General features: G+C 41.1%; 1 protein-coding gene across 1 annotated transcript in view; it reads right to left on the bottom strand.

Moving 5' to 3' along the window:
- Positions 1-17,686, bottom strand: part of smchd1 (structural maintenance of chromosomes flexible hinge domain containing 1) — a 109,863-nt gene that overhangs the window by 14,307 nt on the left and 77,870 nt on the right. Inside the window, exons 33-39 of the mRNA XM_078397283.1 lie at positions 12,957-13,060; positions 8,572-8,633; positions 6,738-6,822; positions 6,294-6,425; positions 5,373-5,525; positions 4,164-4,296; positions 2,687-2,806 (exon numbers count right to left, since the gene is read on the bottom strand). Of these exons, the coding sequence (XP_078253409.1) occupies positions 2,687-2,806; positions 4,164-4,296; positions 5,373-5,525; positions 6,294-6,425; positions 6,738-6,822; positions 8,572-8,633; positions 12,957-13,060 (789 nt within the window). The remainder of the gene's footprint in view (positions 1-2,686; positions 2,807-4,163; positions 4,297-5,372; positions 5,526-6,293; positions 6,426-6,737; positions 6,823-8,571; positions 8,634-12,956; positions 13,061-17,686) is intronic.

Consider the following 17,686-nt stretch of genomic DNA (forward strand, 5'->3'; position numbering starts at 1 on the left):
TAGAAATCCAAAATGCAGCAGGCAAACTAGCCAGGCATATGGGAGTGGACAAGTTTGCGGCTAGTGAGGGGTGGCTACTGAGAGTTGGAAATTGCCATGGCACAGGTTACACGGTTACTTGTGGTAAAGCTGTCAGTGCACCAACAGAAGTAGTAGAACATTTCAGGAAGAGACTGAATAATGTCATCAAGAATGAAGGTATTTCACTTTCCCAAGTGTATAATGCAGATGAAGCAGATCAGTATTGGAGGGCTGTCACTCCCTCCGAAATACCCAAGCATTTAAACATGGAGCTTCTATACATGGCCGTAAACTTAACAAGGAGAAATTCTAAGAGTTGTGTTGCACAAATGCAGATGGTGTGCATCGTCTACAGTTCTTGTGGTCATAGAAGATGGAGGATTATGTTGCAGATACCCAAAGGAAAAGAACACTCACTAACATCAAGAATTTCAATGTGAAAACAGCATTAATCCACTTAGCAACATTGTGGAAAGCTATGAAAATTTCGACACTCGCTCATGAATGGAAAAAAAAATCTATATAATGTGGATGCAGAATGTGACTTTGACGGGTTTGGAGTCAGGAATTTGCATCGTATCCTTCATAGGGCAGGAGAGACTGAACTTACAGAAGATGATGTTGGCACCTGGCTAGTAGACACAGAAAGTGCCAAGTTTTAACGAAGATAAAATGGTGGATGAAGTTGTCGCTGGAGATAACAGAGATAACAGTGAAGGTGTTGATGATGAAAAACCAGTGGATAAACAAAATCTCTCTGCTGGACGAGATTCAAATGATACGATTACCTCCTACATTGACCCGTCATCGGAAACTGATGACAGTCCTTTTATGAAATTTCGGAGCATTTAGAGAATTATAAAGCAGCAGCATCAGCAGGGTAAACAAACGAAATGCAATGCATTCTGCAGACCAGCTGTTCCTGACGCTTCTCACCTTATGCCTCCTCATTCACCACCGCCTTCTACAGTGGTGGGCCACTGCCAGTGGAGCATCATAGTTAGAAAGTTGATTTACAATGTTTATTTACAATGTTTAAAGTTTTTTTTAGTGTTTAAAGTTTTTTTCTCTCAATGTTTAAAGCTTACAATACAGTACACCATTCACAATGCTTAAAGTTTAGTTTAGAGATATAAGTGGGGAAACTTATATCTCTATAAGTTCGGCCCTCCGAATCCATGCCGACCAATGTTCACACGTACACTAGTTCTATCCAACACACTAGGGACAATTTACAGAAGCTAATTACTGTAACCTACAAACCCGCTTGCCTTTGGAATGTGGGAAAAAAACCGGAGCACCCAGAGGAAAACCACGCGGTCATAGGAAGAATTTGCAAACTGTGTACAGACAGCACCCGAGGTCAGGATCTAAACTGGGTCTCTGGCACTGTAAGGCAGCAACTCTACCGATGCGCCAGTGTGGCTTCCCCAAAGTATTATGTATTTTGTGACTTTTCCTGTTTATTGTGTAGTATATGGTTCGTGTATGTTTATTGGTGCTTTTCCAATACTGTACATATTTAACCCCCTTACTCGGTCATAGCAGACAATCGGCAATAACGGACACCATCCACCCCCTCAATGGTCCGTCATACCGAGGGTTTAATGTACTTGCATCAGGACTTGCAGACCAATTTGCTCTCCAAGCAGATCGCCTCTGTATCAAATGAGAGAACACTCCTAAAATGTGGTTTACATTTTATATATTCTACCAGTAAGTTATAAAGCCAAAGGTTGAAATCAGCAGGACACTTCTCCAAACTGCAAGTGGAAACAGTTTCTGAGTTACTGCTAATGAGAATTAAAGAGGTTAATTAAGTATATTGCAAAAGTTACAGGAGGCATTTGAACAACAAAATGAAAGGAATTTCAACAACAATAAGAATGATAATTGTGATTTTACTCACAGCTAATACAAAAATACTGGGGTATTAAATCCAGGAAGAAATATACAAAAACTGATTGTCTGAAAAAGAGATTATACTTAACACGGTGGGCCTGCTATATTGTTTTGACGAACTGTGCTCATTATCTGTTAAAATTATTTCATGTATTATTCAGCTTTTCAATTACCGACATTAGGGGCAGCTAATGCATAGATTTCTAATATCTGCATTTAAAAAAAATTCAATTGTTTAAATTTAGACGAGTACACAATCAACTTTCCTGAGTGTGTAAGAATTTCCTACATTTCATGCCAGACACAAAAATTGGAATGTAATAAAAGTTTCCTCCATCCTAATGCACGCCATAAATCCTAGCTTCCATAGAGAACATCAGCAATGGCGTTTTCATTTGATGCATTATTCATTCTTTGCTGTTGCAGTAAAAATTTGGGAGGATTTTATTGCAAACTGCACAATAGGATGGGGCAGAACCCAATTTTATTTAATAACAGTTTATACACAAGTCATTTTAAAACCAAATTCTAACCATCCGGATCTATCTGAATTTTAAAATATGGGTTTTTGGGTTTTAGACAGGAGTTCTCAAATTTTAATCATTGGATTATTTGATGTTTGGAAGTAACCACAGGTTACCATTGAACTCCAAAATATAAATTAACCATTGGTGATATTTATTTGCCAAATAAACAAAGAAAGCAACTTTTTCTACACACGTCTTTGCAATTCACCAATGCACGTATCCGTAATGCAACTTACATTTCATTTCATCAACTAGTTGGTTTGTGGTATCAAACAAACTCCGGTATGCAACAATGGATTGTGAGAGTTGGTCCTTCTCTTTGGTTAATGTTGTCATCTGCTGCTGTTTCTTAAAATCTGTGAACCAAAGGATCATCCACATAAACCATTCTTACGATTGTTTTTTTAGACAGAGATGTCACAATTCTTTATCAGCCATTTTTGAATTCTGGCTGAACAGAACTCCAAACATAATTAAAGACCATTAACACCCATTATATGCTCTCTTCTCCGTTCCATCAAGCAGGAAATACAAAAGCTTGAAAGTACATATTAATGCAGCATCAGATTCAGGAACAGCTTAATCCCCACTGTTATGAAACTACTGAACTGTCATCATGATGTAAGGTATAGTCTGATCTTCCAATCAACCCCAATGAAGCATTTTCACTTTTTGTCTAGCTGCACTGTCTCTGCAGCTGTAATGATATATTCAGCATTCTGGTATTAGCCCCCTTGCACTGTTGTGCTTGCGCATGACATGACGCTACTCATTTGTTGTAGAATTAGTCTGGATAAAATGCAACGTTTTTTCACTGTACATGTGACAATAAAATGGATCAATAATTGATCAATTCATTGAGATTCTGATTTATTTCAGTTAGCCAAACCCTCATCCACGCCAACCTAGACATAATTCCGTGCTTAGCCTATGGCTTAGAAAGTCTAAAAAAAATTACTGATTTTGAAGGTAACCTATAAAGATGAGCTAGATACCACCAACTTTATAACTTCCATAGAATGCAGCATCCTCCACCCCATCAAATCATCTGCCCTTTCCCACCTTTTTGAATCCATCAGACCCCCACACACTGAATCGTCTACTTGACTTCTTTCTCCACTGAAAGTACTACCTCACACTTTGCCTCTTCACAATTAACTATCTGCCTAATAACCCTAATCCCTCTCCCCACCAAATTAAGTGCCATCTCATCACACCAAACCCCATCTCCCCTCTAGATTATCAGACACCCACCCATCTCGCCCTAGAACATCTGTCCCTACTTTTCCCTACACAAGTTGTTCCCATCTTTTCCACTATCTACTTAGATCTTCCCTTCAAACAACTCCATATCCCCCCCCCCCATTCCCCATAATCTTATTCATAATCCTCTTCCTCCATCCCAGTCCAGAGATCAGAGAAAAAGCCAATTTCACACTGACCGTAATGAGGGCATGCCCGCCTTAATGTTTTAGTAATTTCCTTTGAGACCAGATCTATTCTAAAAATTCTGCTGGTTCAGCAGGAGAGATATATTGAACCTTCAACTTTTTTGTAATCCAAGGCTAAACCTTACACAACATGGCACAGTTTGTTAGTTCCTTGTCAACTTGAAATATGGTCGGTCAGACAATAGGGCTCTGGTAGATGTAATAATCCACAGTAATACATGTTCAGTGCAAGCAAAAATAGGTAGGTTGTCTAGCTGCTCACCATTGTAAAACATAAAAGGTAATATGTAAGGAGGTAAAGGATTCCTCTTGCTTGGTTTTGTAATGTTTGGTTCAAAGACCAGCAAGTATTCAGTGCTATCTCTGCCAGGGCTGTTTTCTGCGAGCATCAGATTCTGTTAAAACAAAGCAAGTTTCAAAGAGTGGCAAATAATTTAAGTTAACACAATTGCACAATTCGGTGTGGTTAAGAATTTTATAACAGTGCATGCTTTTTTTAAAAAACACAATAATGTTTGGCTAAAAACAGTACTGGAGGCAGCATCTGTGGAGGGAAATAGACAATGTTTTGGGAGTAAGATATATACAAAAAACTGGAGTAACTCAGCTGGTCAGGCAGCATCTCTGGAGAAAAGGAATAGGTGACTTTTCGGATCGAGACCCTTTTGGGTCTGGACCATTTTTTAGACTTTTGGTTACAAAGATGTCTTTTTTTGGCAATCCCCTAAAATCTGTCCTCTGGTTCCTGATCTTTCAGTGACTGGATAAAGTTTTCAGCTTGTTTATGATTTTGCACAGCTCCATCAATCTTCCTTTCCTTTTACTCATCTAAGGAGTCGAGATTTCTTTACGAGTCCCTAGTTTCTGTCGCTTTTATCATTCTCAATAACACTCACATAAATGGCATGTTTTTCCCCCCAAGGTCACAACATCCTGGAATGTCGCCCAAAACTTTTGTAAAGATTTTGCATAAATTCTTTACTTTTGTATTTTACTTCAAAATATGCCAACATGTTATTTCGACAGACATCTTCACAATTTATTCTACCTTCATATACGTGCGTGCATACACACCCATTCTCTACCTATCTTAAGACTATCTGTATCCATGATGCCAGTGCTCTTTAAAAATCCTCCAAGAAAATTACAAAGCATAGTGATTTGAAAACAAAACGCATTATACACTCAGTTCAAATTAATTATTTAAATATCTAAAACAAAGGGGAAATGAGAATAGGTAATTCAACAACTACTTGCCTGAAGATGAACTTTCATTTAAACAACGGAAAATTGTACATGATAAGACGTTAATGCTATGGAACAAAGTTAGAAAATCAATGGATCAACTACAAAATCCAGGAACACCAACCTTGTTTTTTTGCTAGTGTTGTATAGTCACATTGGTAAAATTGTTGAGGCAAAACCACCTTTAATCAACAGCCTTCCCCGAGATGAGTTAGATTTGACTTACTGAAATGACAGATGATCCGTGGTTGAGTAGATACTCCAGATAGTTGAATTTTCCCTGAAACTGAGGAATCTCACTATCGTTGTCAGTTATGCTTCTAATGGTAACCTTCAGCATGCCACAAATATCCTCTCCAGCTGCATTGCTATATTCATCCTGTTTATAAAAAAAACAAACGTAAAGCTGCCTTCCATGCAAGATTTTACGCAAATGTCTTTCATACAAATTAGACATTACACATAGTGTTTCCACGCTGTATCTGTAAACAAAATAACACTGAATCTGATACACATGCTTATAAATGCAAATAAAGATGCAAAGCTTTGTTTAAAATAGGAACTGACCAGAAAGAATAATAAACAAAAAAACTAAGTGTTGGAGGAACTTGGCAGGCCAGGCTGTGGAGGGAAATGGACAGATTGTGGCGCAACCCCTGACGGTGAGGCGCCGGGTATTTCGGGAGCAATGTGTTTAATACGTTCTCTAGACCAGTCGAGTCTGCCAGAGCGCGATCGCGATCGCGCCTAAAACCCCATCCTTTATACCCGTAGCTGAGGGTCGCCCCCCTGGACCGGTCCATTCCCCTGCCGAGGGGTCGGTAGTGGTCTGGCCCGACCCTTGGGAGCCGCCACAAGATGGTCAGGACCCTTCTTCTGACTGTCCATTTTAATAGCCAAATCCACCTAGTGCATTTAGAAGTTATCCAGAAGAATGGAATAAAATTATATCATTCTGACTTATTTTGCAATCCTTGCTGATAAACTCATTTGCAAGCATTTGGCTCTGCAAATAATCTGTTGATAGCCATTGCTATAGCAACTGAGCAAATGTTTTGAAGGGATGCATGAACATAAATTAAACTTAAGTTGAAAGACCATTCAGAATTAACATTTACACTCAACGTTATAACAAAAATGTTGTTACCATGATCTTCAGGCACATATTTTTAACTAATGTGCGATGGGCAACATTACGAACATTTGAGACAGTAGGAGTAGCTGGCAGCTCTTCTGGCATTAATTTAACAGGTTCACCAGGTAACACATTCAAAGCAATCTAGAATGAAAATACAAGAAAAAGACATGTAATAAATATACATTAAATGCAAGTAAATCAATGAAGAGATTTAAAAGGAAATTACAAATAGGCTGGAAATGTCCCAAAAGTAGTTAAACTATATAGAAGACGAGTAAACTATAGAATGGTGTGGAAATTGAAGGGTATTCTGCTGTTAAAATTGTTCCAGAGGACTCTGGGGATTGAGGTAGGTGGCAATAAAGTGAGGGAAATGGCATGCACAGTGGGATAGAAGAAGTCTAATGATATAGTTACAAAATCTTTCAAAGGGTTTCAGTACAAGCAGCATACCTGCTCACCGCAGAGTATGTTTTTGTCCACTGAATACGCAAATTGAATGGAATGAACTCCCGTCCGCTCTGGAAGGACTTTATCCCTGAAATACAAATATATGTTACAAAATAACTATTTCAATTTCGTTCCTGGGTGAATATCCTAGGAACCAATACAACAGGAAAATCAGAAAAAAATCTGCAATTTTGTCTCAGCTAGTTTGGTGTTTCTTTAATTTCCCTTTTCCCTGTCTGGGAGTGGAGGACACACCCAGTCTAATATTCCAGACATGTTTTCCTCCTCTGCATTATGCAACTCCTATATTCATTTGTCAATGTTCTTTGGTCTATGTTCTCATTTTTTTACTATTGATATTCACACATTAGCTAGATAATTCGCTTCCTGGAAAAGTGCAGTTTCAACGACACTCAGAAAGCTCGAAACTATACAATACAAAGCAACCTGCCTGAAAGGCAACCGATCCACAATCATTCACTTGCTCCACCACTGATGGACTGCTGCAGCAGTGCAGTGCAGCAACTTATCAAGGCCACTTGGACAGCACATTCCAAACTTCTACCAGCTGGAAGGATAAGAGTGGCAAAAGCATGTGACCACCACTACCTGGAAGTTGCCCTCCAGCGACGCACTATCCTGGTTTGGAAATATATTGCCATTCCTTCCCTTACATCATTGTGAATGCACCCATACCTGAAGGACTACAGCAGTTCAAGAGGCAGCTCACCACCACCTTCATGAGCATTTAAATGTTGGCTCTGCCAGCATTACTGGATGAATATAAAAAAGCTTTTGCATAGTCACCTCAGTTGTACCAGCCGTAGACACACACCCACTCCCTGCAGCTTAACGAGATTCTTTTGTCTCCTCAGATCTTAAAAAAAGGTCTCTGGCCGGAAATGTTAGCACTTTCGCTTCCCACAATGCAGTCTGACTTGCTGAATGTTTCCAGTATTCCATACAGTACATAAAGAACCAAAAGATACACCTGCTCTCCTTGCTGGCCTGTTACTAAATAACTTGATTCATTATTTAACTATGCTACTCCAGGATATAGGGAGGACAAAGTGCTGGAATAACTAGCGGGTCAGGCAGCATCTCGGGAGAATGTGGATAGGCAACATTTTGGGTCAGAAACCTTCTTCAGACCCCAGGATGCTCTTTTGCCCAATTATTTGAACTAATGTAGAGCCTCCAGAGACATCTAGAAATTAGAAATTATCAGTGTCAGCTGAATATGCACGAATGAAAATTTCAGAAGATTAAGAACACTTTGTAAATTCTCCCACAAAAAATTGTCAACAGATTTACTGCGCATCCTAGAAAACACATTGCTGGACAGTTTTCCTAATCCTGTCCATTTGGTTAAAGGAATCCTCAGGCATGGTGGTGGCACTGTGGTGCAGCAGTAGAGTTGCTGCCTTACAACGCTTTCAGCACCAGAGACCCATGTTCGATCCAGACTTCGGGTGGTCTGTAGGGAGTAACTCAGTGAGCCAGGCATCTCTGGAGAGAAGGAATAGGTGACATTTCAGGTCGAGACCCTTATTAAGATCCTTTTCTCCAGAGATGCTGCCTGACCCGCTGAGTTACTCCAGTTTTCTGTGTTTAAACCAGCATCTGTAGTTCCTCGCTACACCATTTGTTAAAATATTTACAGACAAATATAAATGACCCTAAAGCTTTTCAGTTAGTACAATTCGGATTGCATTTCTAAATATCTGACAAATGCCCAAGTATCAAGACGATTTTCCCGAACAACATGGCTAAATACAATTTAAATTGTTCCGATAAAAAATATGAAATAGATTTAAATACATTCTATTGTGAATACCTGAAATAAAAGCAACCCTCTTTGTCACCTTCCCTTCCTTTATTGCAGTTTAGAACGGTGGGCTAAAGACAAAAAGTGAAGAATTAAAGTTTTAGGGATACACATCAGATCATGAATATAGCAATAATATTTATATAATACCAAAACTCAAGCTGAGAAACAAATCCCTTTTTGAAACTAATTCATAAAATAATCTCCAAGTAATTTGATCATAAAACCATTGGGGATAAGTGTTTTCTTTAAGTTCATTCATCTATTCAAAGTACCATTAAGCTATCAGTTTTCTCTATTGCAAAAGTCAAGTCAAGTCAAGTCAAATTTATTTGTCACATACACATACTCGATGTGCAGTGAAATGAAAGTGGCAATGCCTGCGGGTTGTGCACAAAAATAATTACAGTTACAGCATATAAATAAAGTTAATAAGTTACTAAACATAGCACAAAAAGTGTCGACAAAAATTTAGTCTCTGGGGTTATCAAAGTTGACAGTCCTGATGGCCTGTGGGAAGAAGCTCCGTCTCATCCTCTCCGTTTTCACAGCGTGACAGCGGAGGCGTTTGCCTGACCGTAGCATCTGGAACAGTCCGTTACTGGGGTGGCAGGGGTCCCTCATGATCTTGCTTGCTCTGGATCTGCACCTCCTGATGTATAGGTCCTGCAGGGGGACGAGTGTAGTTCCCATGGTGCGTTCTGCCGAACGCACTACTCTCTGCAGGGCCATCCTGTCCTGGGCAGAGCTGTTCCCAAACCAGACTGTAATGTTGCCGGACAGGATGCTCTCTACAGCCCCAGAGTAGAAGCAATGAAGGATCCTCAGCGACACTCTGAATTTCCTCAGTTGTCTAAGGTGGTAAAGGCGCTGCTTAGCCTTACCCACCAGTGCGGCAATGTGCGTTGCCCACGTCAGATCCTCTGAGATGCGGACTCCCAAGTATTTGAAACTGCTCACCCTATCCACAATAGACCCATTTATCTCCAGTGGCGTGTACGTCCTTGGATGTTTAGCCCTTCTGAAGTCCACAATCAGCTCCTTTGTTTTAGTGACATTCAAGAGTAGGCTATTGTCCTGACACCAGAGTGCCAGATCAGCCACCTCCTCCCGGTAGGCCTTCTCATCGTTGTTGGAGATCCGGCCCACCACCACAGTGTCATCAGCAAACTTGATGATGGAGTTTGAGCTGAACCTGGCCCTACAGTCATGTGTGTACAGGGAGTACAGTAGGGGGCTAAGGACGCAGCCCTGGGGGGATCCTATGTTCAGGGTGAGGGAGCTAGATGTGTGTTCCCCCATCCTGACCACTTGGGGCCTGGCAGTGAGAAAGTCCAGGACCCAGGCACACAGAGGGGTGCTAAGCCCCAGTTCCAGCAGCTTCTCAACCAGTCTGCTGGGGACTATTGTGTTGAATGCTGAACTAAAGTCAATGAACAGCATCCTCACATAGCCCCCCTGGCTGTCCAGATGAGAGAGAGCGGTGTGTAGAACCTGGGAGACAGCATCATCCGTGGACCTGTTCGGACGGTATGCGAACTGTAGTGGGTCCATGTTGCGAGGAAGGAGGGCGCAGATGTGCTTCTTGACTAGCCTCTCCAAGCATTTCATGACAACCGAGGTGAGGGCCACCGGTCGGTAGTCATTTAAACACGCTGGAGAGGCATTCTTTGGCACCGGTACAATGATGGATCTTTTGAAGCATGCAGGGACCACGGACTTTGCCAAGGAGAGGTTGAATATTGTGGTGAGCACTGGAGCAAGCTGAGTAGCACAAGACTTTAGTACTCGCCCAGATATACCATCTGGGCCTCCAGCTTTCCTCGTGTTCACACGCGTCAGAGCCCACCTCACCTCATGCTCGGACACCGAGAATGTGTGCACATCCCCGGCGGTGGATCCCCCTCCAGCCTCGCTAGCCAGCGCCCCTTCGGTGCTGTTTTTAGACGGCGAGCTGGTGGTGTTACCCGTCTCAAACCGTGCGTAAAAAGAGTTCAGGTCATCAGCTAAGGAGGAGCCGGCACTTCCGGTTGAGGGGGTGCTGGACCTGTAGCTAGTTATAGTCCGTAGCCCCTGCCAAAGGCACCTGGTGTCCTGCTGCTCCATCTGTGACTCCATCTTGTCCCGGTACCTCTTTTTTGCATCCTTCACTGCCCTTCGCAGTCGGTAGGACTCTCCCTTGTAGTCGTCCATGTTGCCGGATGCCAGGCCGGAGTTGTAAGCAGCGGTGCGAGCATTCAAGGCCACGCGAATAGACCTGTCCACCCAGGGTTTTTGGTTAGGGAAGATACTGACCCTTACCGTGGGGATGATGGTATCGGCTATTGTGGCAATGAAGTCCGTAACCGCTTCCGCAAACTCATTTACGTCTCTGGAACTTGCTTGGAACATGTTCCAGTCGACTTCGCTCAGTGCATCTTGCAGCATGGCCTCTGAATGGTCAGCCCACCGCTTTACGTCCCTCGTCACTGTCGCTTCCCGTACTATCCGTTGTTTGTACTCCGGCAGCAGGAAAATGGCAGCGTGGTCAGATTTCCTAAAAGGAGGGAGAGAAACGGCCTTGTAGCCTTTCCTGAACGGCGTGTAGCAGTGGTCCAAAGTTCTTTCCCCCCTGGTGACACACGTGATGTGTTGGTAGAAGTTGGGCATGACCTTTTTGAGATTTCCCCTATTGAAGTCTCCAGCCACCAGCACAGCCGCATCAGGGTTCTTGTTTTGGTGTTGACACAACACATCGTGTAGGGTGGACAGTGCCACGTCGGTGTCCGCATGCGGTGGGATATAGACGGCTGTGATGATCACCGAGCTGAACTCCCGGGGTAGGTAGAATGGTCGGCATAGGATAGTTAGATGTTCCAGGTCCGGCGAGCAGGAACGAGAAAGCGTCTTAATATTCCCAGGATTACACCAGTTATTATTGGTCAAGAAGCAGACTCCTCCGCCCTTGGATTTCCCAGATTCTTTCGTTCTGTCCGCCCGGAAAACAGTGAAGGACTCGGATGGGCAGATCACCTGGTCAGGCACCAGCGGGGTCAGCCATGTTTCAGTCAGACAAAGGATGTTACAGTTCTTTATGTCCCTCTGGAATCTGATCCTTGCCCTGAGGTCATCCAGCTTGTTCTCCAGGGACTGGACGTTGGCCAGAAGTATGCTGGGCAGAGGTGGACGTAAGGCTTGGGTTCTCAGCCTGTTCCGAACCCCCCCTCGCTTCCCTCGGTGTTTTTTCCGACTTTCCCACTGACCTGCGCTCCCACTGCTGCTGCCGCGGTGAGCTCCTTTGATGATCTCTATCGGTATATCGGTGAGTAGATTTCTGTTTAATAGTGCTCCTGTAGCGCTCGAGTTTAATTTTACGAGCGTTTCCTGGTCGTACATTGGTTAATGCTAAGTGCTAGCACACGCTAGAGCACTTAGGGATAATTTTAAAGTAAACATACCAGTTTAAAACGCACAGTTCCCGCAGAGCTACCACGACGGCGACTGGACTGGACCGCACCATCATCATATTCTTCAAAATGCGACACCCATTACGCATTGTTTTCACATTCAAGATCACCATTTGGTTCCAGGTAGAAGTAGAAATCTTGGGGCATGCTAGACTACCCTTTGTTTCTGAAGCCACAACATTATATCAGAATATATTCTCCAAGCTTGTGTTTGAGATAGGGTCATGCATATTTTTACAGCATGTTTCTTCTGTCTGATATTAACCATCGTTGGCAGTAATAGCTCACACAAATAATTCACACAATTATAATTGGCATTAAATTAATTACATTGTTAACTTTAAATCCCTCCCCTTATCCTAAGCATATACTATGCACTTGCATTACAATTATGTAGCAGAGCATCTTGCAACATGCTGCATTTTTGATTGTCCTGCATTCTCCTTCTCAAAAATGTTTTGCCCACAAAGTTGCTGTACGTTTATGTTGATATTAAGGAAACAGATTAACTGGAAGCTCATTGAACCAGTTGGATTAATAATTGAAAAACATTTGCATAATCACACATAGCTCAATACCCACGGCAACAACGTGACAGTTTTAAATTTTCATTTGCAAAAAGAAATTTGAGCAAAATGGTACATATTCACAGCTTTCATTGGGACCCCAAATGTCTGGGCTATATTTCACTTTCTGCTGGGGCTTCTGTTTTGGCATATGTTAACGAGTCCACGAGGAAATTTTGGCATAACTAATTTAAAATGTGATATTTTATAAATTGTGGTCGACAAATTGACCAGTTAAGAACTTTTGCATTACTCTGGTACATATGTTCAGGCTCTTTCAAAAGCTCTGTCTTATCCCAGAAGGTGATGTGCAATTACAGGATTAGGATGACAGGCTAAAGTATTCTCTAATGATAAACAGCTATTAAAAAAAGAAACTTACATTTATTATAGGTCGTTGTCCCCTCCACATTCTCATGGTAATATCAGCTGGCTTAATATTCCTCATTATATTACCATCTTCAGAAATGACATTAACCGCAAAATCTGAAAAATTATACAAAATATTAATGGCTTATTGTGTGCTGAGCAATTTTCTTCATATGCCTTATTAACTTACAGCAGCTCCTATCTGCAGTTGAGGGGGCAAAGGGGAAGACTGATTTAACAGTTGTACATCAACGCTTTCAGTATCTGTTTATGCTTTTAATGAACTTTGCAAAATAATTAAATAATTATTTACTTCAATCTTAAGATTCTGAACATCAGAAAGATTTAAATCATACAACTTCGACAAGAGACTGAGCTCAGCTCTCAACTTTCCCCTTTGTCAAAATCTGTCTGGGTCATTTCTGGGGTGCCTGTGGTGCGCTGCCCCATGCCCAGTTGCCATTCAGAGTGCAGAAAGGCAGTGAGATCAACCCTTGACATTCAGCACAAAGTTTGTATGTTCCTGGGTGACAAACAGGATAACATAGAACAAATGTGAACATTCAATCAATGGTTGGCTTGGACTTGATGGGCTGAAGAGACCGTTTCCATTCTGTCTCTCTAAAACAAAAGAATGACTTGTTTAAGTGGAATGCATGTGAAAGTGGATGGGATAATTATTAAGCAGACTACTTTATTCTCAATGGCACAGATCTGCTCGGGTATGCACGCATCCAGGCAAATGGAGAGTATACTATCACACTTCTGACTTGTAGCTTGCTGATGGCTGGGTTAGGTGTTTGAGTCCCTCACTACAGGATACTACACTTAAAGCCACAGTACCTACGCAAAGTTTCCTATCAATGGTGACAAAGCTCAGTATGTTAATTGTGGAGTACTTAGCAATGATAATACCCCAAATAAAGAGTAGGTTTTTAGAATTTTTGTTGGAGATGGTCACTGCAGCACAAATGTTACTTGCTACTTATCAGCCCATGCTTGTAATTCATGCAAGCTGACATGGACTTTATTTGCTGAGTGACTAGAATTGAGTATTATTCAATGAACAAACATTCCCAGTTCTGGCCTTTTACGATACGATGGAACTTTATTTATCTCAGGAAGGAAATTAATTATGATGGAAAGCATGTCCTGATGAAGCAGCTAAAGATTATTATGCCTCAAGACAATGACTTGAGGAGACTGAAATGCATCCCAAGGCTGGAATGTTTGACTTCAAACAATTTTCTTTATACAGATTTGATTACAACCCTGATGTCCTTTGACTTCAGTTTTACCAAGACTCTCTGATGGCACTTAGTTAACCCCTGCCTTGATATCAACGGCAGTCACTCTCAGCTCACGTTTGGATCCAGTAGGGGAACCTGGAGTGGAGCAAATCCCAGCAAAACCCCAACCGCACGCTGGTCCTGTAGTAGTACCGTTCCTCAACCGCCCTTAAGTTTCCAAATTGAGTAGCCAGATTAGGTTTGTCTTACATTTAATGATCAGGACATATTCAGGTAATTTTCCACAATGTCAAGCAGCTGCCATTGTTTTAACTGCAGTGGAATAGGTTGTCCACAACCAATTATGCCAGAGAAAAAATCTTCAGTAATGCAATCACTATATCATCTGGTCCCAAATCTACTGCACTTATGTTGGTGAGAAAAAGCTCAAGAGAATTTCAGTAGCTTCTGTGAAGGCAGGAAATTTCATGATGAATCCAAAAACTGGTGTTTTGGTATTTCTGATTAAATGTGATTACAAATGCTTCAGCCTCATTCTTTTAGAACTCATATATTGAGCTATACCTTTTCGGTGTCTGTAATAAGGTAAAATATCTTGGACGTTTTATTACAGAACAAATGACAGATGATGAGGAAATTTATAGGCTACGCCGCATGATATATGCATAAGCAAACATTCTCTTACCCAAGTTTAGTGCGTGTACAGATGGAGTGAAGATGTCTCAATAGACAATAGACAATAGGTGCAGGAGTAGGCCATTCAGCCCTTCGAGCCAGCACCGCCATTCAATGCGATCATGGCTGATCACTATCAATCAGTACCCCGTTCCTGCCTTCTCCCCATACCCCCTCACTCCGCTATCTCTGTTCAGAACATATTGTACACCACTCCATACTGCACACTTGTGGTCAAACTACAGAAAAGCAAGCTTACAGAGACTTCAAGTAGCTTATAATGATGCTTTGAGAATATTACTTAAGAGACCTAGATGGTGTAGTGCAAGTGAAATGTTTGTGGCTGCAGGAGTCAATACTTTACAAACTGTCTTAAGAAATCTTATGTATAAATTTATTTGCCAGATTAATGACTCTGAAAATGAAATCATCTTGGCCATATAATAATAATAATATATTCCTTTATTCATCCCACACCAGGGAAATTTACAAACATCAAACTTACAAACATCAAATTTACAAACATTTAACAAACATAAGGTTTAGCACTACACACTACCAATCCCAGCTGTGGAGATATTGGTATAGTTGTCTCGTTGTAGGACACTGATGTTTTTTATTCTTGGTTTTAAACCATGTATTGTGCTTTTGTATGTAATTTATTGTGCTTTTGTAAGTAATTTATTGTGCTTTTGTATGTAATATATTCTACGTAATGTCTTGTCTTTTACCTGGACCCCGAGTTTGTAATAATAAAGTATTGACATATGGCTTGGAGTGTACTAGGAAATCTCTCCTTTTGTTTACTGTTGAACTATCCATCAGTAACAATTGATGTAGCAGAATTGTAGGTTGCAAGATCACATGCTGTTTTTACTGTTTAGCATGCCTGCAGTCTCATGTTGCATCTTTTCCAGGTAGCACCTCATTTTTAGACCAGAAATTGACTGCACTCCTCATTGAACTAGGGTTGATCTCTGGGCTTGGTAACAGTAGAGTGTAGAATACATTAGGCCAATAGGTTTGATTATGGTGACATTTATTTTGGTTAATAGCAAGGCACAATTTTGTACGGAAAATAGCAACTGGCAGTTTGAGTTGGACTACAAGTTGTCAGCTCAAAATGCCTTTGCAGCATCCTAATTGGATGTCTTCATTGATACTGGATGGCCTGTCTAGTTCAGCATTTCTCCAAAATAAAAACAGGAAATGCTGAAAAAACATTGCAAACCAGATAGCGCCTATGGAAAGGGAAACAGAATTTCTGGTTCAGATCATGTTAACCTTCTCTTTCCACAGATGTTGAGCATTTCCTGGTTTTATTTAACATTTCCATTAGATATTGGCATTGGTATTGGTTTATTGCTGTTATGCGTACTGACAGTCAAAAGTGTGTGATACTCATTCAAATCATGAGTACTATCAAGGCACACACAACACGTAGTGCAAAGAGAAAAATACCAGAAAAGAGCATTGAGCATTAAAGAGAAAATGCTTATAAAGTTAAAGTGCGAAGATTAGGACTCCACCCTAGCTTATGGGAGGACCAGTGGTCTGACCACAGCAGGGAAGAAGCTCTTCCTGGATCTGGAGGTACGTGCTTTCAAGCTTTTGTATCTTTTGGCTGCCGGGAAAGGGGAGACGAGGGAATGACTGAGGTAAAAAACGATGCTTGATTTTGTTGGCTACTTCCCCAGGCAGTGTTAAGTGTAGATGGAATCGATGCGGGTGTGAAGTTAGTATGTTTAACTGAACTTCATCCACAATGCCTCTTTTTTTTTGCAGTCTCGGGCAGAGCTGTTGCCAAAACAAGCTGTGATGCATCCCGATAGTATGTTTTCTATCAAGCATTTATAAAAGTTGATAAAATTCATTGAATATATACCAAACTTCCTTAATCTTGAGGAAATATCTTGAGGCGGCGGTGTGCTTTTTTTGGCCACTGCTTCACTGTGATTGGTCCAGGCCAAATTGTTGGTAAAATTGACATCGTGGAACTTTCATCCATCTTCACTTTGTACCATCAATGCAGTCTGAGGCATGTACAGTTGGGCCAAAAGGCCTGTTTTCACACTGTATGATTCTATAATTATCTTGCCAACATTGAGGGAGAGGTTGTCGTCTTGACACCATGCCACGAACCTCTACCGGCGAGTCTTGTCGTTGTTTGAGATCTGGCAGACTACACTGGAGTCATCTGCAAACTTGTAACAGGGCAGTTGAAAATCAACCATATTACTGTTGATCTGGACTTGTACCAAAGCTAAACTGGGCAAGGATGAAGTTCTTCAGATGAAATACATTATAGAATGCTAGATGGATTTTTTCACAGCTATTAAATAAGTTTGTAATCAATGTTAAGATTTATTGCTTTTGAAAATAAAAATCCATTATGAGTAGAATTTACTTTCTACACCTGCCATGATCGAATGTGAACTTGCGGCTATGAATTGTTAGTTCAGACCTCGGAACTAGTTTGGTAATTTAACCATTGTTTCTTCTAAATTCCAGACAGCACATCAAAATATAATACATATTGGAAATCTGCAACAAAACAAAAATGTTGGAAATATTCAGCAGATCAAACACATCGATGGAGAGAAAAATAACTAACAATACAGATCAATTATATTTCAGTAGCATTGGCGATAGAAATGCCAGATCTGATGAAGAGTCCAGTTGTTTTCCCTCTCCAAAGATGCTGGCTGATCAGCTGAGTACTTTTACAAAACACTTGCTGTATTATTACAGGCAGCATTAACTCACTCTGCTCTTTCCATGATTGACAGCCCCATTATCCTTGGAATCAATATAACAA

This window comes from Rhinoraja longicauda, chromosome 4 (genome assembly GCF_053455715.1).
Source record: "Rhinoraja longicauda isolate Sanriku21f chromosome 4, sRhiLon1.1, whole genome shotgun sequence".
NCBI lineage: Eukaryota > Metazoa > Chordata > Chondrichthyes > Rajiformes > Arhynchobatidae > Rhinoraja > Rhinoraja longicauda.